General features: G+C 38.6%; 1 protein-coding gene across 1 annotated transcript in view; it reads right to left on the bottom strand.

Moving 5' to 3' along the window:
* The window catches only part of JAZF1 (JAZF zinc finger 1), a 384,746-nt gene that overhangs the window by 183,497 nt on the left and 175,269 nt on the right, over positions 1-25,980 (bottom strand). The window contains exon 2 of the mRNA XM_007521609.2: positions 15,565-15,637. Coding sequence (XP_007521671.1) covers positions 15,565-15,637 — 73 coding nt within the window. The remainder of the gene's footprint in view (positions 1-15,564; positions 15,638-25,980) is intronic.

Below are 25,980 nucleotides of genomic sequence, written 5' to 3'. Positions count from 1 at the left end.
CAATTGGTCCAATCCCTATGAAGAACAGTCTGGAGAACCCTTACAAGGCAAGAAATGGATTTACCTTATGATCTAACAACAGCTAGAAGGAATTATGATGAGATAAGCCAGAAAGAGAAAGACACTAGTCTTTTTTTTTTTTTTTTTAAATGAGAAAGAAGAATGGAAAGGGAAATACAAAGCAGAAATTGACTGAGTTTGGAGTATTGCACCAAAGTAAAAAACTCTGGGGGTGGGGTGGAAAAAAGTAGATTTGTCAGCTTCACTATAGGGGAGCAGGGGTAGGCACACAGACCTTTGGTGGTGGCAATGGTGTTAGTATATACTCCTATTAACTTATAGTCTTACAAATCACTATTTAGTCATTATATGATGGGAAAAATAGACTGAATGTCTTGAACTTTTTGATGCATAGACCCCAGTTCTGAGTATATATTCCTTCAACCTAAGCACTTAAGGTTTCAAATTGGTAACCCGACTGAATTTTAACAGTGAGCTTAAATTGTTAATACATGTCTAATAATGCCATGTTTTTGAAATATTAAATCACCTATAATCTTAGACCAGGGACCAGAAGCAACTGGTCTTGTTGGTCAATAAGATATAGCTATTTGTAAATAGCATTAAATGACATAAACCATGGTAAGGTCTTGTATGGTACATTAAATCCTAACTGTGGGATTTTCAAAGTAAACCAAATTTCCAAATACCTTGGTTATAACTATAACTATCTGTTGCCTTCTTAAACTCTAAGGTAGCAGGAACCTCCCCTGTTCTCTATAAAACCCATACTTCTCCCAGTCCTAGAACCTCTGGGGCCTGGTCCATTTTCCTTCACGCTTCTCTTGATCTATGCCATTTGATACTACATCTGCTGATCTCAACCAAATCAATGGGAAAACCAGTACCACCTTAACATGTTTCACTTTAGATAGTGTTCAGAGATGACAGGAGTAGGAAGTCAACCCTTCAGCTCCATTACTCTGCCACCAAGTTGCAGATGCTACCATGACACCAATCTGAATTCCCTGGGCAGATGACCTCACCAGTGTATTCTGGAACCTCAACTCTTCGGAGCCCGGCCCCACTAGGGAAAGATAGAAATAGGCTGGAAGTATGGATTGACTTGCCAACATCCATATCCAGAGGAGAAGCAATTATAGAAGCCAGACCTTCCATCTTCTGCACCCCGTAATGATCCTGGGTCCATGCTTCCAATGGAGGAGATGGGATATGGAATTCTGTTGGTGGGAGCTGTACCCCTCTTATCCAAAGGACTTGTCAATCATGATTAAATCAATAAAAAATAAATTCAAGATGGAAAAACAAAGAAGAAGGAAAAGAGAAACATCAGGAAATGATAAAGTCATGATGCAAGCATAGAGCCTCAGCAATAACCCTGGTGGTAATAATTTTAACAATAACAACAACAATAATAATGCAGATAACTATCTGAAAGGAAAAAAGCACCCTATTTACTAATGAAATCAAACTTATTTAATTTTTTTATTCCTGTTATGACCTAGTTATTTTTTTTTACTTTAGCTTTTTTTTTAATACAGCAAAAAGAAAGAGGTGCTTCAGTTAAGAAACTCTCTAAATACTCCTATACAATCATCAGAACAACGAAAATGCAAATGACTGGCAACCCAAAGTGTTGGTAAGTAAGCAAAAGAATGGGAAGTCTCATATCTGGCTAGAAGAGTGTAGTGTGTTTCAACCACTTTCAAAAGCAGTTTGGCTATTTTTAATAATTAAACACAATTTCTCTTATTGTACCAAGAAGAAGTGAGTGCATACAAGAAGATAGATCAAGGAATGTTCAAGATCTCTACAAGAGCCAAAGAACATTAGCAGGATGGCTAAGTATTGTGGTGATCCATAAAATGAAATTAAGTACTATGCAGCACACATAGTATATGCTAAGGCTTGCAACACTGTATGAATGAATCTCAAAACATAGCTTAAGAAAAAGAAACCAAATATAGTTGAGTGGAAGACCACCTGAAATACATGATTAATTTACTTTACTATAAGCACCATTATTCAGTGCTTAATGAGCCCCATAATTCACAGTTCACAAAAGCTTATTAATAGAAGGAAGAAGAAGCAGCTATGGGCAAAGTTCAATTATTTTGAAGATGGAAAAAGGAGACTTAAATATGGTACAATTTGAGAGTTAGGAGGTAATCTTTTTCAATATTTTTTTGGGGGGCTACTATGGTATTATATGACTTAAGGAATCAGAAACATATATATAACATGTATAACATATATAACATATGTAACATATATATAACATATATAACAGTTATTTAAGGTTTGAATCATGGTTTCTTTGATATTATACACAAATGTGTACATGATCCATTCAAATTCTAGAAAATAAGCTGACTTAGCTCTAGAGAAGTCTATGCCAAAAACAGAGAAAAAAATTTTAAGGTTAAATGAACTAAGAACAAAATGTGCCTTCAATATTAAATTCATTCTCACTCTGTATTTTCAAAAATATAACTTCCTAATGACAATTAAGGCGAGATCAAAACCAACTTTTCATCATACTTGTTTGGCCCCAAAAAAATGTACGTCACTGAATCTGGGTGGTGCCTCCCATGATAAAATGGACAATAAAAGAGTGAATATTTGTTTCAGTACATTGAACAAGTCTAAGCAACAACCCAGCTTATTTGTTCCAAAAGAATCCACTGAATTACGCAAACAGAAAATCAATCAATCCTGTACTAACAGTGTATTCTATATTTTCTCAGAAGTCCACAGTGCAGAGACTTCAGTAGTTGGCACACACTGTCAGAGACATTTCCCCAGGTGAAAGGAGGCTGGCAGCATTTCACCCTTTTTGCTCAGTTTGAGCAAAAGGCAAACTTGGACAGTGTCTGACAATAAAGAGATGAGTGAACAATTTGCCAAGATAATACTGTACTTTCTAAGACAAACAACCTGGCAGTGGTGTTCAAAATTCTCTCAGCTTGGAAGATTTGCTCAGCTTAGTTTACTGGGATGACACAACATCCCCCAAAGTCTTGCTCATTTCTGGAATGGGCATGCCAAAGCCCATTTCATTAGGAGAGGGGGGGGGGCTGGCAAGAGCAAAAAGCCCCTGGGACAGAATTGACACGAGTGCAGTGACTAGAGATTAAATTACCACCTGCTTAGGATGGAATGAAAAATCCTCCTTGCTTACTGCTTGGTTTTATCAGTAACAAGAGACAATGACATAAAATCCAAGTTAGCATTTATATTATTCAAGTCTAGTAACTCACTTGGTCTCCATATCTGTTTTTGAAAACTATATGTGTGAAAACCTGGAGCTGTGTTTTTAGAAGCGATGTGTAAGAAGCAAAACAATGGAACCGTGGCTACAGGAATATCTGGATTCTGTGTAGCTTTGAGAGAAGTCATCTAACATTTTTAAATAGAATTTATTTATTTATGAGAAAAAGAAAGAGACTACACCAGAGCATCACTGTGGTATACTCAATGCCACAGACTGAATTCAGGAACTTAAGCTTGAGAGCCCAGTGGTCCATCCCACTATACTCCCTCCTATGCCACCTGAAATATATTTTAAAATTTTACTACCCAAGGAACCCAGAAGAATGAAATAGATAGGGCTATAAGAGTTCAAATTCCAAGTTTGTTTTCATCAGCTGTATGAACTTGGGCAGTCATAACACTTTTCTGATCCTTGTTGAGAGAGAGGCAGAGAGAGAGAGGGAGAGAGAGAGAGAAACAGAGAGAGAGGAGAGAGGAGAGGGAAGGAGAGAGGAGAGGAGAGAGAGAGAGAGAGGAGATAGAGAGATAGAGATAGAAAGAGATGTTTTCATCAGACTCAATGAAGAAAATGTAATAATGCAAGGCAGGCAAAATAGTTCAACTTGGATAGTGTACTGGTTGGCAATGTGTGCAATGTGTGCAATGCAGGTTCCAGACCAGTCCCCTAGTGCACAGGAAGAAGCTTCATGCTGTGGTGACTATCTTTCTCTGTTTCTTTCTATCTAAGAAAAACTGATCTAGGGATAGTAAAACCTCAAAATAAATAAATAAAGGCATAAATAAATAAAGGTGATGGAACCACATAAAAAGTCAGGATAGTAACAAGCATTTTGTATCCATATTTTAACATTTATTTATTTATTTGCCTCCAAGGCTATTGCTGGTACTCTCTGCTTTCATCAAGTCTCCTCCATGCAAGACTCCTCTCTGATGGCCACTTCTCCCTTCTTCTTTAATAGAGGGTGAGAGAGATAGAGATGAGAGACAGTGTGGGAGAGTGAGAGGAGAGACTGTTCTACCATTCATGAAGCTTCTCCCTACTGTAGGTAGGGCTGGCTCTTGAACCTAGATCCTCACACATGATACTATGTACACGCTACAGAGGACACAACTCCCCAGCCTCCACATTTTAATTTTTATTGTTTGTTTCCACCAAGACATACTCCAAGTAGCAGTGTGATTGTGTGTAAAATATGTGAAATACCTATGAAAAGAAAAGAGCTAAGACAAGAAAAAGCAAAGATTTTAGAATTGCACAGATCTAGGTCTGAAACCGCCTTCAAAGTCTACTTAGTAACCTGAACCTGAGATGGTCTTATCTGGATTCTACTGACCCCAAACGATCACTGGTAGGATATCTCTGAACCTCAATTTAAAAAATGTACATTTTTTTTACTTCCAAGAATTTCTAACTGAAACATAGCATTTCTTCACATTATAAACATAGGAATTAATAACAATATTTTTACTGTATCTGACTCTGTATCTACAGAAGTCACATATATTGGGCTATTACAAGATAGTATAGCAGATAGCTCAAAACATTGCTTATACTCACTAATTTGAAATTTTGAAAGATATTACCCCAGACTTTCTTATTTAAGACACTAATAAAGAAGCACATGCTACCAGATGGGAAACCTCACAGTTTTATTATGACAAGTGTATTTTAAGTAACTTGTTTTCTTTGCAATCCTATGTACTTTATCTTATAAATTGAAAGGCATTATTTTGAGAATTAATCCATAGACTTCAGTGGCTCAGCCTATGAATCCAGTACACTAAAAAAGATAAAGAGCGGGAGTTGGGCGGTAGCAAAGCAGGTTAAGTGCAGGTGGCGCAAAGCACAAAGACCAGCGTAAAGATCCTAGTTCGAGCCCCTGGCTCCTCACCTGCAGGGGAGTCACTTACAGGCGCTGAAGCAGGACTGTAGGTGTCTTTCTCTCCCCCTCTCTGTCTTCCCCTCCTCTCTCCATTTCTCTCTGTCCTATTCAACAATGATGACAACAATAACAACTACAACAATAAAACAACAGGGGGCAACAAAAGGAAATAAATAAATAAACATTTTAAAAAAATCTTAAAAAAAAATAAAGAGGTCTCACAACCTCCCTGGAAATTCACTGTCTTAGTGTAAAAGGGAGATGAAAGCTATGATGTAGGGTTACCATGAGGCTAATGTAGTACAGTGTTTTTTTTTTTTTTAAAGGCCTGTCCTCTTTTTTTTATTTTATATTTATTTATTCCCTTTTGTTGCCCTTGTTGTTTTATTGTTGTAGTTATTGATGTCGTCGTTGTTGGATAGCACAGAGAGAAATGGAGAGAGGAGGGGAAGACAGAGAGGGGGAGAGAAAGATAGACACCTGCAGACCTGTTTCACCGCCTGTGAAGCGACTCCCCTGCAGGTGGGGAGCCAGGATCCTTATGCCGGTCCTTGTGCTTTGTGCCACCTGCACTTAACCTGCTGAGCTATAGTCCGACTCCCAGTACAGTGCTTTGTTTAGTGTTCTGCACATAGTAGTTGTGCATCTAATAGACATCAATCTATTGAAAATGAGATGAGGAAAGTGATTTTCTGTATTACATATCATCTATTCTTCCTTAATTCCTTAATTCTTCCAACTTGGATAATTTCTCGGTTTGGTCTTATATGGTTTTTAAGTTAATTCTCACTCCCCTTCTTTAATTTTATTTGACAGGACACAGGGAAATTGAAAGGGGAAGGAGGGAGAGAGAGAGAGAGAGAGAGAGAGAGAGGGAGGTGTCTGCACTACTACTCCACCAGTTGTAAAGCTTTTCCACTGTAGGTGGGGACTCAGAGCTTGAATTTGGGTCCTTCTTCTTCTTCTAGCGTTTGCCCTTCTTCCGTAGCCAGTCAACAGCGTCAGGTTGAGCCTGATGTAAAGTTTCGAGACCTCCTTTGAATCTGGAGAGGTGGCAGTCGTTGACTATATGGGTCATTGTCTGTCTGTAGCCGCAGGGGCAGTTCGGGTCGTCTCTGGCTCCCCAGCAATGGAACATAGCGGCGCACCGGCCATGGCCTGTTCGATAGCGATTGAGGACGGCCCAATCATAACGTGCCAGGTCAAAGCCGGGTTGACGCTTGCAGGGGTCTGTGATGAGGTGTTTGTTCTTTACCTCAGCTGAATTTGGGTCCTTATGCATGGTAATGTGCACACTTAGCCAGATATGTCACTGCCAGGTGGTTAATGCCCACCGTTTCTCTTTCCTCTACCTCCCTCCCCCCTTCTACTGCCAGCAGGGCTCAATGCCTGCCTACACGACAATCCACTGCTCCAGGTAGTTATTGGTTCCCTTTCTTTTTATCCCCCCATTCTACGATAGGATAGGGAAAAATTAAGAGGGGGAGGGGAGATAGAAATAGAGTTACCAGCAGAACTACTGAGCCACTCATGAAGCTTCCCCTACAGCTGAGGACCAAGGGCTTGAATCCAGGACCCTGAGCATGCCAACTACACATTCTACTGGGAATGCCACTGCCTGGACCCGGTTAGGTTAATGCTTCCTTGTGATTATACTGTGTTCATCTACTTGAGCTGGATGGCTTGGTGTGTTGTTTGGGATGCCATGGGTATGTGTGCAGATCCTTTCTCAATCCAGACTGCTCGTTACTGAAAACAAATTACGCATAGAGCAGCGGTAAGAAGTTCTATGAGACTCCGCTGTGGCTGAAGACGGAGAGGTCTTTCTGGGGACACAGGGTTGACCTAGCTGCACTGCTCTAATTATGAAGGTCTTGGCCATGCTGGCGGAAATGAGAGCAAGTTATTTAGAAACTGGGAACACGGAGCTACTTTAAAGCTTGCCAATGAAGGGTCCTTCAAAGGCAAGGCTAGTCTTTAGGCTCAGCATAATGAACCTCAATGTGAGAAAATTAAGTAATGTTTCATCTTGAGTCCCAAATCAACAGTCTCAGCAATATGAGAGTAGCCTGCAAATGGGAGAGCACTAGAGCTACAGAGGGAAGATTCATAGCCTTCTAATTAACTCCGAGGTGCTGCACATAGGGGAAAACGATAAATCAAAGAGATTACTGCCAGTGATCTGAATTTCCAAATGAAATAAGAGAGGTGGAGTGCCCTGAGTCATTCTGTAAATGTGCATGGTGGCGGTGGTGGTGGTAGTGGGGGGGTGCAGGGAATCACCAAGGTCAGACTTTACGTTAAAATTTGTCACTATGCACAACACGATAATTTCTTGATTTAATTTCATGTTACAGGCAAAGTACTTGCTATATAGCAAGTACTTTGCTATAAAAATAATAAAAAAATTTGCAATAAAAAATATTGGGAGGGCAACACAATACATATATCTGTGAAACTATAATTGCTACTGACACATGTATTCCAAACATTTACTGACCACCTACTATGTAGCAGGCACTGTTCTAGAAGCTGAGGATACAATAATGACCAGGATAGACAGTCTCTACTCCCCGGCAGTTTCCATTCTCTGGGGAAGGGAAGGGCAAACAACAACTGAACAATGTGATTTCAGGACCTGAGGAATAGCTTACCAGGATGGGCCTGTGCCTTCTCATGTACACAGCCTGGGTCTAAGCCTCAGCCCCATAAGTGCTCTGGCATTCTGGTGTGTCTGTCTGCCTCTTTCTCTCTTCCTATCTCTGAAAAAGAGGCCTGGGAGCACTGAGATTACATATGCAAGAGGCCTCGACTTGTCATAAACAAAGCAAAATTAAAAAACAGTGTGATTTCAAGTGGTGATAACCATCATGAAGACCAAGGAAGCAGAGCTAAGGTCACAGACAGGGCTGGTCCCTTTTAATTAGTGCTCAGGGAATGGTTGCTGTACAGGTGATAGCCAGATACATGCTGTCTTTTAGTTTCTTTGTAGCTAGTAAAAGGAATGAATTCTGTCTCTATTTATCTTGAAAGATATCCAGTAAGAAGTGTGTGTTTAGCTCCGCTTCCCCAGAGACCCACCCTACTAGGGAAAGAGAGAGGCAGACTGGGAGTATGGACCGACTAGTCAATGCCCATGTTCAGTGGGGAAGCAATTACAGAAGCCAGACCTTCTACCTTCTGTAACCCACAATGACCCTGAGTCCATGCTCCCAGAGGGATAGAGAATGGGAAAGCTATCAGGGGAGGGGGTGGGATATGGAGATTGGGTGGTGGGAATTGTGTGGAGTTGTACCCCTCCTACCCTATGGTTTTGTTAATTAATCCTTTCTTAAATAAAAAAGAAAAAAAATGAGGAAAATCTATGGAAAAAAAAAAAGAAGTGTGTGTTTATTTCTATATTATATCCTTTTATATATTGTGTATTTACATAAAATATCTCCATAGTATATGTTGATTTTAGGTTTCCACTTTATAAAAACAAAGTTGTCCCCCAAAAAGTCTTTATAAAAACAAGCAAACATATTCATGTCTACATGGGTGAAATATGTTAACATTGGCTACTCTGGGAGATTTAATGAGGAGTTGGGGAGTGAAGAGAGAAGTTATTGATCTTAAATACATGTTTATGCAAATCTGAAATCAGTAAGGTTCAATGCTCAGAGGAAAATGTGTTGATGCTATGATACTGGAAAAGGAATTTAAACGATTTAAATAATTCATTGGAGGGTGGTCTTAATAAAGTAGATATCACTAATACTCAATCTTGAAGTGACCAGGTGGTGGTGCACCCGGTTAAGCGTACACATTACAATGTGTAAGGATCTCAGTTCAAGTCCTTGGACCCCACTTTCAGGGGGAAAACTTCATGAGTGTTGAAGCAAGGCTGCAGGTGATAGACTGAAAAACAATAAAGAGAATGGGGGGTGGTGGAGAGAGAGTTTAGTGAATTCTTAGGATATTCCAAAACAGGAATTTAGAGCTTCAAGTAAGAGCAGTAGCAGGGAAAGCAGTCAAGAAGTGGCCAGAATGTAGACGTTAAAGATTCGTTGTCATAGTATTTGGAGATGTGAACCAAGGAAAGCAAGGGCTTGGAGGTAATGAACTCCAAACTTAGCAGACTATCAAATGGGTAGGTACTATTAAGCAAAATTATGAATCTAAACCTGAGGAGACATTTTTGGAATAGGATATCAGGTAATGGGACCAGCATCGGGCGAGTTGGGTTTGAACTAAACATTCATATACCAATAGGTTGTGACAGCTAGTGAGAGTTGGAGAGGGCATGGAACTAGGGGTTGGGAAGTTCTCCCCACAGAAGTGGTAATTAAACTAAAGGAATGGAGTGAATATTGATGGAAAAGCAAGACCCTGGGGGCATTACAGTGTACTTCTATGAGCCACTCTCAGCAGCTGGCTTGAGTAGAAGCTGAGTTTAACTGAGACTAGAGAAAATGAGCAGGCAAGGGCATAGGGATAAGGAATTTACTTAGAGTGGTATGTTCACTTGAATGCAGAAGATATAATGCAAGGATATAATGTAGAGGATGTAATGTAAGGGATATAATGTTTCAAGGTAAACATGGTGCCAATGGAAGGCACAAGGAAGGGGGATAATGGAGATTCTGACCAACAGGGGAATGTCACATGAGGGTATAGTAGCTCTCATTTAGGACAAAGTCACTTACTTCTCCAAGAAAGAAAAATAGACAGCCGAATTCCATTTTTTTGATAGTGTCTATTAACCTGTCTGAAGTTTGAAGATTTTGACAAACCATACCACAGCTTTGGACTGACTGAAAAAATAAACAATCACTCATAAATACTGAGCGAGCCTAAGCCTCAAAAAATGGCCTAGGATTCTTTAGGTTGTATAAGTAACCTATTTTATAAGTGCTGACTGCCCTAAGAACAAATTCTAAAGAATAAGACCCAGTATCTAACAAGCAAATCACATCAACCAGCTTGGCCAAGACTCATTTCTTACACCATTTTATTTATTTAGTTATTGCCAGCAGCTTAAATTAATTCAGTGGGAGCAAGCCATTCACATAAGGGGTCTATTTCCAGATACCCAGTGTTTGTTGAGAATACATGACTTTTGCAGAACACAATGAGCAGGCCACATTAGGTTAGAGATATTACAAGAAAAATCTGGCAGGAAGCCATTTTGGCATTGTTTCAACTAATGGCTATAAGAACATAGGCTAAGAAAATGGTAGCACAAGGTCTGGTGTTTGAGATCTAACAGCATGTTTATGGCATGTGTTAGGCCACAAACTTCAGTCTGGAATTGGAGTTCACAGGAGAGCTTCAGATTTGGTGGACAAAAAAGGGAAATGGGAAAGTTTGTCTTGTACTGTAATAAATGTGACTGCTCTCAGAAGGCCACAAACAGGTGGTTTTAGGAAAAACAAAAACAAACAAAAACCATTGCCTTTAGATAAAAAATAATATGTTTCAGGTTTGTTTATATAAAATAAATAGAAGGCCAGCAAACACTTGTCTAATTATGACATTTTTTATGACTATAATCTGGCAAAAATGAGTTCAACTGAAACAGCAAAAAAGAGAGTTGAGGGAGGTTAGGTAAGATTTTGGAGAGGGAATAAAAGAGAGAAAGAAGATGAAAGAGTTCATGAAGCAGTTCACATTCCAGTTTGAAGATTAAAAAAAACATTCAGACTAATTTTATTTTCATTGAAAACAAACTTTTTAAAGTTCTTTAACAAATTTATAATAACTGCTTTAAGTCTTTAAAAAATTTTTTTTATTATCTTTATTTACTGGATAGAGACAGCCAGAAATCAAGAGGAAAGGGAGTGATAGAGAGGGAGAGAGACAGAGAGACACCTGCAGCCCTGCTTCACCACTCATGAAGCTTTCCCCCTGCAGGTGGGGACTGGGGGCTCAAACCCCGGTCCTTGAGCGTTGTCATACGTGCGCTCAACCAGGTGCGCCACCACCCGGCCCCTGCTTTAAGTCTTTGTCTCTTAAATCCAACATCTGGGTCATCTCAGGAAAGGCATTTTTTTTTCTAAGAGTCTAAGACTAATATTTCCTTGTATTTTTCATTTATATTATGATTCTTTTCTTTTCTTTCTTATTAGAGACAATGGAGAGAAATTGAGAGAGGAAGGGGAGATAAGAGGGAGAGAAAGATAGAAATCTGCAAACCTGCTTCACCACTTGTGAAGCATCTTTCCTGCAGGTGGGTAACAGGGACTTGAACCTGGTCCTTGAGCATGGTAATATATGAATTTAACCTGGTATGCCACCACCCGACCACTATTATAATAATTTTCTATTGTATATTAGACACTATGACATCTGACATACTGCTGGGAAGATTACTGCTTTTTGTTCTAGTAGGCAGTTCAACTTCAGGTTGCATTTGAGGTGATGTGGCAGAGAAAAGTTTAGACATATAAAGCAGACACGTAACAGCTACCTATATTCTCCTTGTGCTCCATGTTTGTTTGTTTGTTTTTTTCTCCTTGATCTAAGGTGCGAAGAGATTCTTCCCCAATAGAACTGAGAACTGCAAAGTTAAGGTGGGCCTTGAATACTCAACCCAATTTCCTGGTTGTGATCTATCTTTTTGTTTGTTTGTTTTAAATTTTTATTTATAAAAAGGAAACACTGACAAAAACCATAGGATAAGAGGGGGTACAACTCCACACAATTCCCACCACCAGAAATTACTTTATAGCCTTCACAGCCAGTCTCTATTATCTCCTATTGCTTTAATTTAATTTGATTTAATATTTTTTTGCCTCCAGGGTTATTGCATGGGCTCGGTGCTGGGGCTTGGTGCCGACACTATGAATCCACTTTTCTGGAGGCCATTTTTCCCCCCTCTGTTTTATTGGACAGGACAGAGAGAAATTGAGAGGGAAGGAGAGACAGAGCCGGGGAGAGAGAAAGACAGACACCTGGAGACCTGCTTCACTGCTTGTGAAGCGACCCCCCTGCAGGTGAGGAGTCGGGGGCTTGAACTGGGATCCAAGCATGGGTCCCTGTGCTTCCTTCTCTGTGTGCTTAATGAGGGCTGTCCAGCCCTCTTGCTTTCTTTAATTAGGTTGTTACAATTATCTTCAATTATCTTGGGAGTGGCCATTATCCCTCTAACAACAAAATTAACAAATTTCTAGCCACAAACTCACATTTTCACCATAACTATTACCATAATGGCCACTCACTTATATTCAGTTTCCCTAATTTTCAGTAAACCATTCGTATTTTAAGGTTTGCATGGGCACTGTAACAGAGGCACTCTATCAAGAGAGCAGGGCAATTGACTGGACTGTTGGAAAAGTCATGACACATTTTTTGCAGAGAAAAATAGCAAAAGACATCACGACTTTTCCTACAACCCAAGAAAATAAGTACAAAGGAATGTGACAATTTTACTGACAATTACTTGTCAGCAAGGGTGTTATTTATGCATAATGACTCCACCACTCCTGGTGACCCATTTTATTCCTTTTTTGGGTAAATATATTTTTTAAATTTATTATTGGATAGTGACAGAGAGAAATTGAGCGGGGAAAGGAGACAGATAGAGAGAAGGAAAGAGACAACTGCAGCACTGCTTAACCACTCGTGAAGGTTTCCTTCTGTGGGAATGCCACCATCTGGCCCTCCTTTTTTATATAGAGACAAAAAGAAATAGAGAGGGAGATAGAAGATATACAGAATAGGTAGATATATTGAAAGAAAGAGATAGGGAGAGAAGTTGAGAGGTGAGGAGAGAGAGACAGAGATACCTGCACTACTGTTCTATCTGTCATAAAGCTTTCCCCCTGCAGGTGGGGACTAGGGGCTTTATTATTATCATTATTATTTTTAGAAAAAAAGACAGAGAGAAAGACACCACTGCAGCAAAGCTTCTCCCAGTGTGGAGAAGGCTGGACTTGAAACTAGATCAAGTGCACAACCTGGGTAATCTTTGACGCACAACTCTTCACTTAGATAGATTACTAGTAAACACACTGATCCCCTACTGAAGCCTAGTTCTCTACTAACCAGAATTTGATATGTTAAAAACATTTCTTTTTTTGTCTAGCTCCTCTAGGGGAACTGAGTATAATCTGCGTATTAGAATCAAATATACTGAAATGGAAAAGTAGACATCAGTTGATTAAAGGACAGGTTGCAAAAAAACATGTACACTTGTTAGTTAAAATATACATATGAATTTTAATGACCTGGCAAATATGTGCTAAACTATTAAACTATTATTTAATAATATTAAACATATTATTAAATACGCGCTAAACTATTGATAATCTGGGTGGTGGAAGAGTGATATTTCAGATTTATAATGAAAGTGTGTTTGAATAAATTTTTGTAAAAATTTTCACCATGCCTGTACAAAGCTGTAATAATAAAAGGTTATTTGTTTAAGTTACTCATTTTCTCCCAGAAGACTTATCCAAGAAATTTCACACCCACTGAATATGCCCTAACTCTCTGGGATTCAGGTATATCCTACTGCACAATTTATGACAGTCTAGCATACTTGACTTAAACTTTCTGTTGGTTTGTTACCTGTAACAATTGTGTCTATTCTTTGGCTTCTCTCATAGCCCTAAGTCACATCTGCCAGAAAATTCATTTCTTTAGTGAGTGTAACACCAATGTAATTAATAGACTCCTAGCTGCCAACAGGTACGACATTAGAAGTAGTTCTAATGACTATGAAAGTCTCATATACCCTTATTGGGATACAACTTAATAGTACATGGATTTGTACATACAGATAACAAATTTTACCCAAAACGTAATAGCTACACTATTAAAAGTTCTGTTCAACACTGTACTTAAGTTATAATCCCACTGATCCTATTCTAATACTGTTAGGTCAATACACATTATATTCACAGAATTCTGATATAGAGTTAAAGACTTCTCAAAAACTAATGAAAATACGGAAATAGATTTTCTGAGAAATTCAGATAAGTATGTACAGCTTTATTTGTATTCAATTTCGAAGATGTTCTACTAAAAATTATAGATGATGAAAAACCACAGATTTATTTTATTACTCCAGTGGAAGGCTAGTAAGGCTAATAAAGAAGGAAGTACAAAGGACATGAAATAGAAGAACTTGAAACTGAGCACATGCAACTTCAACTCAAAGTTCTGTCTAGGTGAGATTTATGTTAATTTTCTAAAAATCCATTAAAGTATAACAGCAGAGAGAATTCATTCTCAGTTTTCCACTTTTGATTTGAAACCTGAATTATTGTATTAAGGGATTGGAAACACTTTTCCTCCAAAAGGGAAAACACAAAATAAAGTCTGGACTGTATTTGGTATATAACAGGTGGTAAAAAGTTGGGGGTGAGAGTGTTTTCTAGACGCCTATATCTCAGGAAGATAACAGATTATACCTGTGTGTCAGCAACTGTACTGTAATCCATTAACCTCTCAATAAAGAAAAGGGGGGAGAATCATTCACTGAATTTTCATTCAGTGAACTATGAGTATTTTCATGTTTATTTAAAACTGGCACTTGTTTCTTTTTGCCTTTTTTTATTTTGGGGAGCAGGATGGTGTGCTTTCTTTTTTATTTTTGGTGTCAAAACCAGCCAATGAACCAAAAGGGTTTAATTTTTAATGCTGAGTTGATTTCATGCTCTATCTTAAAATTATTATCTCCTAAATTGGCTGAGACACCAAATCCTGTTTTAAACCTGACATATCAAGCTCTAACTGCTCTCTAAGTTGTACTCACGTATTCACTTTTACTAAAAACTCTCATGTTACCTCCCCTCATTAAAGAAAAAAGAAAAAAAGTATAAATGATAAGACAGCAGTAATAAAAATCATATTATTTGAATATGGTCATTATATACATATAAAAAACCCTCATGATAATCTACACAGATGGGATAGATTACTGAGGATGCTTTGAAAAGATGAGTTGCTACTAAGTAACTTTCTGATACTAAATTATTTTAGCTTGTTACATCATGATATGTTCTGATATTTCAACAATGTTTTGGGTTCATAAAGTAATGTTTTGAGTTCATAAAGTATCTCTTCACCCCAGGGTTTAAAAGTTTCACTCCAATACAAATCCATTAATCTCCTAAACTGCCCTGTGAAGTCAACATAGCATATTCTGACTCTGCATACAAAATACTTCTCAAGTGAGTTTATAAATCAGTCATATCTTCAGCCATATACAGAGAGAATTACTATTCTACATGCCCCCAACAGAGAAACAAAAAAAAAAATCCCATACAGAATTTGGTTTTAAGTAATGTTATATGAACATTTTAAGACGGAAAACATTTTTCTACTCTGGTAAAAAGCTATAATTAAAAGTAAGTACATGTCAGAGATGAGGTTGCTATAAATTCTGAAAACGGCTTACCTATTAATGTAACTGAGGGCAACATAAGTTGGCTGCTGTAGTTCCTGTTTCTCTAAAACACGTGGATCTGTATCTGTAATAAAAACACAATTATGATTTTCAGCTTTTACATCAGGATATATGAGGCCACCTAACATAAAGTAACAGAAATTAAACAGAGAAGTAGATTAATTTAGTACCTGTCTTTTAAAGAAAACTCAGTCAGCAAAGCACAATCATTTGTTCATTCATTCATAAATAACAAGATATTACATTACTTTTCAAGGGAATTCCAAACATCAACAGTGATAAAATGTCCATCTGTCACACAAACTCTTGTACAATCCCCCTCATAAATATTGGTTTTCACTGCTTACAGTTACAATGTTGGCATGGTTTTCTGTGGTTAATCGGCCTAAGAAAGAAAGTCTCTGTTAATTATGCTTACTTCAATGCTGGAACAAATTAGTTGCTATTGGAAAGCCTCATCAATTTGAAAATCTACTGAGTATTGCTCATGATTACTGAACATTTTTCTAGGCTTGGATTCATAATCTGGAGGGCATCTCATCTTCTTTTTAATGGAGTGAATTCATTATCATGTTTCTGAACTAGCAGAAATTCTCATACTGGTTCAGAGTCCACAGACACCACATTATCAGAGATATTTTGTCCTTGAAGAAAAAAAATTCAATCGCATAAGTAAAGATAACAAATTTTATAAAACAAACAAAACCAGACAAACATAAAACAAAACAAAAAAACCCTCACACCAAACAAAAAGATAGAAAACTCCATTTTTCACAACTGGAAATATAGTCTCAAGCTCCTTGTTACAGGAATGATTGTGTAGAAATATATAAACAATATTTATACAAGACTATCAAGGGAGGAAACTGACTCTGCTTTTGTCTTTGTAGAGAGGGTTCAGACATTTCGCACAGATTTCTTTTCATTATAACCTCATTGGAAACCATTATTAGAACTCTTCCAGCTGCACTTGGCAACAACATCTTCTTTGATGCAATGGCAGATGTTATTTCAAGCACCTTTGTATGGGAAGTGTTTACTGCATGTGATAGATATAAGATAACACTTAACTCCAAAGCACAATAGCAGATGAAGGGGTAGGGGCTGCAGACACAGTAACATAGAGCATGGGTGGCAAAAATGGCGGCATAAAATCCTATTTACAATGTTTTCAATCAACTCTCAGACAAGAATACTCTCTGATACAGTAGTGACATTTTTATTTGTGGTATTAAAGAATCTCGTTTTCACTTTATTGTTTTTCCTATGCCAAGAATTTCAGGGACACTCTATTCAAAAATTCTGCTCCCTGGGTCTCTGCCATTACAAGTCATTGGAAGCCAAATTCTGAAACAAGAGACAAAGATTCTCCTAATGGCTCCATCCAGTCGGGTCTCAAGGTTTTGGCAGTCAAGTGAGAACAGTATCTGTAACTCAACATTTCCTCTCTCACCTACAATGACTGCACAAGCAACAGAGTTTATTTGCAGATCACTGGCTTATAGATGTTAACCATCAAATTCACAGGAACCACAATTTTTCTCTTTTGAAATAAAATTTTTCATCTTTTTTTCACACCTGAGGTTGCTGTAAGCCTAATGCATACCACTGTTTCTGAGACAGATGTCATTTGTATGTACTTCACCTGAGCTTGATGGAAGGAAGATAGCAGAACAGTGCTTAGCAGGGAAAGGTGTTTAGTCTCAAATGGTCTACTGGAATGCTGGCAAGTTTTGTGTGCAAATGGTAAATGACAGGCCAACTCTTGAAGGTTTTTCTAGGTGTTTAATGAATTAAGAGATGAGAGAATGAAGATATAAACTATGAAAATGAAAAAAAAGGGGGGGGAATGGGTGGTGTCACACCTAGCTGAGTGCACATATTACAAGGTACAAAGACCTGGATTCAAATACTCCATCCCCACCTGCAGGGGGAAGCTTTGTAAATGTAGAAGCAGGGCTGCAGGTGTCTGTCTCTCTTTCTCCCCCTCTATCTTCCCTTCCTTCTTGATTTTTATGTCTTTATCCAATAAATAAATAAACAAACAAATAAATAAATAATAAAACATAAAAGGAAATGAAAAGAAAGAAGAAAGATAACAAAGAATGAAACAACAGTTGCAAATGTCTTTGTGGAAAATTTCTCAAGTGCTCACATAAATGGTTACACTTCAAGTTTAGGCATTGCTGATTGAGGGGCTTAGCTTTAAAGACATGAGCCTAACTTGATCCCTTAAAACACTTTCCTTTATAGAGACATATTGTACATGATTACATATGGTATATTATATTGAAAGTAAGTTGTACTGTCCTGAGTCTAAAATTGTGCATAAAAAGTAAAAGAATTAAGAGGCCAATAGACATTTTTATGTCTTCACTTTTGCTTTTATTCTTGTAACTAATGGTTCCTCTAAATATTAGCATAGACTATCTTCTAAACTTTGTTTTAAAATTATATAGTTAAAAGATTTTAAAGATTATTCTAGTTAACTCATTTTTCTTGTATTAGAATGTGTGCACTGTGTGTGTGCGTGCGCACACACACACACACACACACACACCTGTTATTCTTTTTAAAATTTTTATATTTATTTATTTTTTTAGCCTCCAGGGCTATTGCTGTGGCTCAGTGCCTGCACTAAGAATCCACTGCTCCTGGAGGCCATTTTTTTTTCTTTCCCATTTTGTTGCTCTTGTTGTTACCCTTGTTATTGTCTCTATTATTATTGTTGCCACTGATGCTGTTGTTGAATAGGACAGAGAGAAATGGAGAGAGGAGGGGAAGACAGAGAGGAGGAGAGAAAGATAGACACCTGCAGACCTGCTTCACTGCCTGTGAAACGACTCCCCTGCAGGTGGGGAGCCAGGGATCGAACTGAGATCCTTAAGCCAGTCCTTGCGCTTTGTGCCACGTGCGCTTAACCTGTTGCGCTACTGCCCGACCCTCAACACACCTGTTATTCTTTTCTTCAGGCTCTAGTACTAATTTTGGGAAGGGAAAGAAAGTGGCTTATCTAAAATTCTACAGTCTTCTGATGCTGAAATAAATGATGTTGATCATTTGACACATACATAGTATTTTTCAATAATCTTTAACAAAAATGATGAGTCACTCCTCACGAAGACAAAATGAATACTGTCAGAATAACCTGGAGAGACTAATGTTATTCACTGGATATTAGTGAACTCAAAATAACTTATTTATACAACGTCACACACCACTGAGATTTTTTTTTTTTTGCATATGATAAGGAGCTATAATAAGAAGAGTCTTTGTGTCCAGTATTCCATTTACAAAATAAGGCTTTAAAATGTTGCTACCCCATTGCTTCCTCATACTTGATAATCTATTCTAGATATATGTGTATGCAGCCTCAAACTATGTTTGGTCCAGTGGATTTCTAGAAGCTTTCAAATGCTATCATTTCCATGACAAAAAGACCACTTAGAAGTCCTCAGGCAGGATTCTCCTCTTTTTCTAGAATGTAGGCTCTGGTAACAGACAAGAACACAAAACATTGAGACCAGTTTATCAGGCTAAAATATCTCTTTTTCAGATTAAGTGTTTCCTTGGGCGGCCTTGAGAACATCCACTGAAGCTCTGGGTTCTTTAAATAAAATTAGACACTTGGTGACCACAAATCAAGGGAGGTCTGCAAAAGTGCTACTGGAGGAATGGCCACAGCTTCTGGTCACAGATGCCAACTCTGCCACTTGCTTCCTTGATGAGTGGTGTATGGTGACTATCACTCACCCCTTTATGTCTTTAATTATGCCTTTGGACACATCAATAAAAGTATAATTAGTTGCTTTCCTTGTTTCTCCCTCCCTGACAGAAAAATAACCATCTGAAGCTAAAAACTTTCTTCAGGAAAGGAGTAGAGAGAGGAGGTTGGGGTTTTCACAGCAGAATGAATATTGAATATTGTCAGAATGAACTATAGAGTAATGTGATTCACTGGAGGTGGGTATATTCAGTTAAAATATTTTCCTTATACCATATGCCACACCACTGAGAATTTTTTTCCTGCATGTGAGGAGGTTGCTATTAAAAAAAGTGATATGAAATGCAATGGCTGTAGCCCATGATCTTGTAGCTACTTCTCTGGCTTGTTTATTTATGGAACAAATAAAAATGTGAAACTAGAGTACTGGCACTGCCCGGAGATATAATCCACCTCAGCAAACACTTGAAGTTTTCATATTCACATCATGCTTCTTGTGCTGGGAACTTGGCAAGAAAGCAAGTATTTCTATAATGTGGCTGTTGACAGTCATATATAAACAACACTCCATTACTTTCATACTACTTAGAAGTGACAGGAAGATAAACTAAAGAAAAATTTTTTTAAAGCAGGGCAGAGGATAGCCACAAAAGGAATCAAGGGCTAACAACACTTTTTTTTCCCTGTTCTCTCTCTCTCTTTCCCTCTCTCTCTCTCTACACACACACACACACACACACACACACACACACACACACACACACTTCAAGCTGACTGAAGAACAAGAGAATTTAATTATTTAAATACAGTTAAAAATACTCAAGTGATAAAAACTTATCAGATTACTTTAGATGACAATGTGCCTATTTCATTCTTTCTATCTCAGGCTAATAACTTTAGTGAATGGCTGTCATAATGACTAGGCCACAGACACAAAGTAGAAACTTTCTGTAGCTCCATTGATTGCTAGTGACTCAGAGTCAACTAAATAGCAAAGGGCTTGATGTCCCAATACCAATTCCCAATACTTTCAGTGGGGGAGAAAAAAAAAAAGCTGGTAGCAGAAATAAGGAAAAAGATAACACTCAGAACCTTTCCTGTAAAAACTGGACCATGACCAAGGAAAGGTGCACAGCACAGACCACCTTCTCCAGCCCATAAAGTCATGTTTAGTGCCATGGGGAAATACACATTACCATGCTCAAAGACCTGGGTTCAAGCTCCTGTTCCTACCTGCAGTATGGAAGCTTCACAAGCAGTGAAGCAGTGCTACAGGTATCTCTCTTTCGCTCTCATTCTATATCTCCTCTCTTCCCTCTCCATATATTTCTATCTCTCTCAACAAAAGCAAAAACAAATGGCCACCCAAAACAGTGGATTCACTGGACAGGCACTGAGTCCTAGTGATAGCCCCGATGGTAGTAAAATATAATAATAATAATATCACGTTCATCAGCTATTCTGTCTCTGGCATAGGGAGCAAAGGTGTAAGGTATCAGTATCTATTTTTTTTATGTTAGTGAATAGGGCAGAGAGAATTTGAAAGGGGAAGGGGAGAGAGGGAAAGAGAAAGAGAGACACTTGCAGCACTGCTTCATCATGCATGAATCTGCATTTGTGACATACCTCAAGTTTTCTATAGTGCTACCTTCAAGCCTAACTGAAAAATACTGTTTGTTTTCTGGGTTAAATTAATCTAGTAATTCAGTTCATGCATTTTGGATATTTTTTGATAAAAATAAAAATTCAATATATTCATTATTCAGTACTTTTCTTTGTGCAGTAATGCTAATTTTAAAACCACTGATTATTAACAATGATTGCTAATATTAATTAGAAATGATTGATTATTTACAATGTTCTAAGTTTATAGGAGTATATTTCACACCTGTGTTTGTGTGTATGTGTACTCTTCATTATGCCTATGATGAAGTACCAGTGCCATTATATCAAAGAGACTCCTTGTGGTATTCCACTCATCCCTCAGTGCCTCTAATAATGTCCCTCTAATAATGGTTACACTATTATTTTTGCACAGTCTATGAGTCAGTTTGATTATTATTACCATATTATTAAATCCACTTGTTTTATTATTCTTTTCTTTTTTAGTGGGTGCCACATTTCTTTTTCTTCCTTTCTTTCTTCCTCCCTTTCTTTCTTTTTGTCTCCAGGGTTATCACTGGGGCTCGGTGCCACCAATACAAATCTACTGCTCCTGGGGGCTATTTTTCCCTTTTTTTTGCCCTTGTTGTGGCTGTTATTGTTATTATTGTTATAGCTGTTGTTGTTGGATAGGACAGAGAAATCAAGAGAGGAAGGGAAGACAGAGAGGGAGAAAGACACCTGCAGACCTGCTTTCACCACCTGTGAAGTGAACCTCCTGCAGGTGTGGAGCCAGGGGCTCGAACCACATTTCTACAAATTTCACACTGCAAGATAGATTCCTCCTATTTTGGCTGCAGATTTTTTTTTTTGGGGGGGGAACACACGCATTTTATTTATTTTCCACATGTGAGTAAAACCACCTGGTACTTCTCTTTCACTTCTTAAAACACTTAGCATAATTATTGCCAATTTTGGATAAACTTCTTCTAATTTACATGGTTGGTACTTTATATGAATGGGATTACTTATAATTTAGGTAAGTAAAAAGCCAGCTATACTACCTCTGGACAAAACAAAATTGACAATAAGCTATTTATAGCCTAAGTGGCAGCAAAGAAGGGAAACTGTGATGCTATATTCCTTTAGAAGGCCTTTATTAAATTTCCTTTTAATAAATATTTTATTTATTTATTGAAGTGAGAGACAGGCAGGGAGAGAGAGAAAAAGAGAGCTGTCTTATGGTGATGCTAGGGATTGAACCCGGGACCTTGGAGCCTCAGTCATGAATTATTTGCATAACCATTATATTGTCTCCCCAGCCCTCTTCTTCAAGTTCTACACCATGAACATAACAGATTCTCTTCTAAGTGTGTATGGCAACAGTGGGAGGCCAGAGAAGATGGGTGAGATGGTAGTGGTGATCCGAAGCACTGGGGAAGTTCTGGAGGAGGCAGGGCCCACTGAGTCAGATGAGTGATTTTGAAGATCTGGGCTGAAGACACCATTTTCCTATGGGATCACTAAGCAACAATGGGCACAGTCTGTTCTGTTTTACTTAACAATGGAACCTATAAAGTCTGAGTTTATCCAGCACATCCTTCATAATATACTTGGCTGAGTTAATTACACCCTCCTTCCTTTCCTTCTTTTAAATTTTATTAATGATTTCATATTGATGTACAAAATTATGAGATAACAGGGGTATAATTCCACACCGTTCCTACCACCAGAGTCCTACATGCCCATTCCCTCCACTGGAAACTTCAGTAGTTCTCCCAAGGTCACAGATATGGGTTGACTATTATTTCTACAACTATCTATCTATGTTTATATATATTTGCTCATTTTTATTTCTTTTTAAATTTACTTTATTTATTTTTTGCCTCCAGGGTTATCTCTGGGGCTTGGTGCTGGTGCTGTGAATTCTAAGCTCCTGGCGGCCATTTTTTCCTTCTCTCCCCCTCTTCCTATTTTATCTTCTATTTGAGAGGAGGGGTAGATAGAGAGGGAGAAAAAGACAGACACTTGCAGACATATGCTGCCACTTGTGAAGCATCCCTGCTGCAAGTGGAGAGTAGGGGCTCGTACTCAGCTCTTTGCATGGGTCCTTCTGCTTAGTTCTAGGTGCACTTAACTGGGTGTGCCTAACCCTATCTGCCCATTTTTTCTATGGTCCTGCCATCTCCTTTCTAAGTCACAGCCACACTTATTACTACTTCCGAATATCCTTCCTTTGTTGCTCTTCTCTCTCCAATTCCAATAGGAATTAAAACTGAGAGCCCTCTCATACCTTTCTTTCTCAGTACTACTTCATCCCTGCCTCTAGCTTGGTACTCATGTCATGGAAGCACTACTTAGGTGTGTCCTTCTCTCATTTACACCTATCTCACAGGTGATGAATTCTTTCAACTTCTTTCATTCTCTAACACCCAGGTCAGGGTCTGGTGTGTAGGAGATGTACCCCACTTACTAAATGAGCAAGCTATTTATAATTGATTTTTATGATGAGATAACAATAAGTTTATGATGAATCATAGCAGACTGGTCACACAGGTGTTTGCTTTCTTTACCAACCAAGAACCCACTAAGTAGAAACTATGGATTAGAAAACTCATCAGAAAAAGAAGGGATGACATCAATATGCAAGTTGTTTCAGTATTTTGGCAGATGGAAAACCCACAGAGGAGTAAAAAGTGACACTGAGAGTAGAAAAAGCTACACCTCCAGGTTCCTTCACTGCCTGAGAACTCCCAGGCAGGAACTAAACTATACGCAGGAGCTCTGAGATGACTTGGAGACGCCAAGCACAGCAAAAGGCAGTAAGGGAAAGGCTCAGGGTTAAAACAGGATGCTAATGAGACCAAACACAATAGAGGTGGCATGAGGTGAAGGGCAAGGGGGAAGCACAGGTCTGCAAATAGGGATTAAAGTAGAAATATGCCTTCTTGGAGTCTGGTGGTGGTGCACCTGGTTAAGTGAACATATTACCTACCACGCACAAGGACCTGGGTTCAAGTCCCACAGCAGGGGAAAAGCTTCACAAGCAATGAAGCAGCCTGAAGAACTCTCTTCCTTTGTATCCCTCTTCCCTCTCAATTTCTCTCTGTCCTATCACATTAAATAAATAAAGTTAAAAAGAAGAGAAATATGCCTCTCCAGTGCTTCTAAGAACTCTGGAAACCAGTCAGAAGGACTCTTCTTGGATTAAGTTAAATTGCCAACATCTGACAAATCCTTAATTAGATGATCATCCTACAGTGAGGTTTTAGATCAGAAAGCCCTCATCTTTCCAGAGCCTCCAATCAGCTTTATTTTTATTCGTATTCTTTTCCATTGCCACCAGGGTTCGATGGGGCTTGGCACCTGCATGATGAATCCACTACTCCTAGTGGTCATTTTTTCCTTCTTTTCTCCTTTCTTTAATTTTTTTTTTAATGGGGCCAGGTGGTAGTGCACCTGGTTAAGCCCACACATTACAGTGTGCAAGGACCTGGGTTCAAACCCCTGGTCCCCATGTGCAGGGGAAAAGCTTCATGAGTGGTGAAGCAGTGCTGCAATTGTCTCTCTGCCTCTCTCCCTTTCTATTTCCTTCTCCCTTCTCAATTTTTCTCTGTCTCTATCTAATAAATAAATTATAAAAATAAATCTTTTTTAAAATAAATTTTTATTAGGATAGACAGAAATTGACAGTGGAGGCGGAGATAGAAAGGGAGATAGAGGGGAGTCGGGCAGTAGTGCAGTGGGTTAAGTGCACGTAGCACAAGGACGGGCGTAAGGATCCCGGTTAGAGCCCCCGGCTCCCCACCTGCAGGGGAGTTGCTTCACAGGTGGTGAAGCAGGTCTGCAGGTGTCTATCTTTCTCTCCCCTTCTGTCTTCCCCTCCTCTCTCCATTTCTCTCTGTCCTATCCAACAACGATGACAACAATAACAACAACAGTAATAACTACAACAACAATAAAAACAAGGGCAACAAAAAGGAAAGAAATATTAAAAAAATAAAAAAGTATGCACTTCCCTAAAAAATAATAAAAAATAAAAATAAAAAAGGGAGATAGAAAGAAGAGATACCTGCATCATGCTTCACCTCTCATGAAATCAGGAAACCTCCTACTCCCTATCACCTGCAGGTGGGGAGTGGGAGTTCAAACTTTAGTCAGACACCTTTTGTGGGGAGATGAGACGTTGTGCCTATGTGTCAACAATTATAGTGTAAACTGATAACCCTTAGTAAAGTGGGGGGGAGGGGTACTCATCCCCTGCTCAATCAATTCATTGCTCCAGTCCAGCTGCAATACCAGAATCTGTACACAACCTTTATAGCTTTCCTAAAAGCCCAGCACAGTTCTGTTGCAGCGTTAACTCCACTTTTAGGACTGAATCAGATGAACCAACAATGTACAAAAGCCAACTTTGAATCCATGGCTAGTTTACTTCAGCTGCTGAAATAAATACTTCTTGTTGGCAATGACCCTTTCAAAAGAAAATGCCTACAACTGCACATGACCAGCTTTTGAATGGATCAACTTTTCCTTAGTAGACACGTCATTTGAAACTTTTCCCAAGCTATAATTTCCATTACAGGGCAGCCCCTGCAAATTACAGTGAGATTCTTGCCTTTCCCAAATTCAATGTGAAATCCAGATGCGGTTAAGTGTTGCTGTAAACTTTATGAGTTAAATATCTAAAAGTTGGGAACATTGTGCAGCACAATAACACCAACTATTAAAAGAAGTATTCGTGTTCACATTTGCAGTCTGTGCTTTCCCCCACAAGTGAACAAATTAACATTATTCAACCAGGAACTTTTTAGACAATTTTCTAGAAGGCTGGTTTATAAACAAACAGCATATTGCAGTCTTCCTAGTTTATAGTATTGCCAGAGGGTTATAGTCATTAGAGATCATTTTGATTGGGATGTATCACGGAATACAAAAGGGGTGTCTATACTCATAGCCGTGGGAGGAGCCTGTAGGTATATGGAAAAGAAAATAGCTGCTGGTGCGTGAGGCAAAGCAATGCAGAAGAAGGAAAAAGAAAGAAGACAGGGAAGAAGAGGTCCTCTCTACAAAACTTGAGG

This window comes from Erinaceus europaeus, chromosome 8 (genome assembly GCF_950295315.1).
Source record: "Erinaceus europaeus chromosome 8, mEriEur2.1, whole genome shotgun sequence".
Lineage (NCBI taxonomy): Eukaryota > Metazoa > Chordata > Mammalia > Eulipotyphla > Erinaceidae > Erinaceus > Erinaceus europaeus.
Note: the sequence above shows the minus strand (reverse complement) of the source record. Positions and strands in the feature narration are given on the sequence as shown.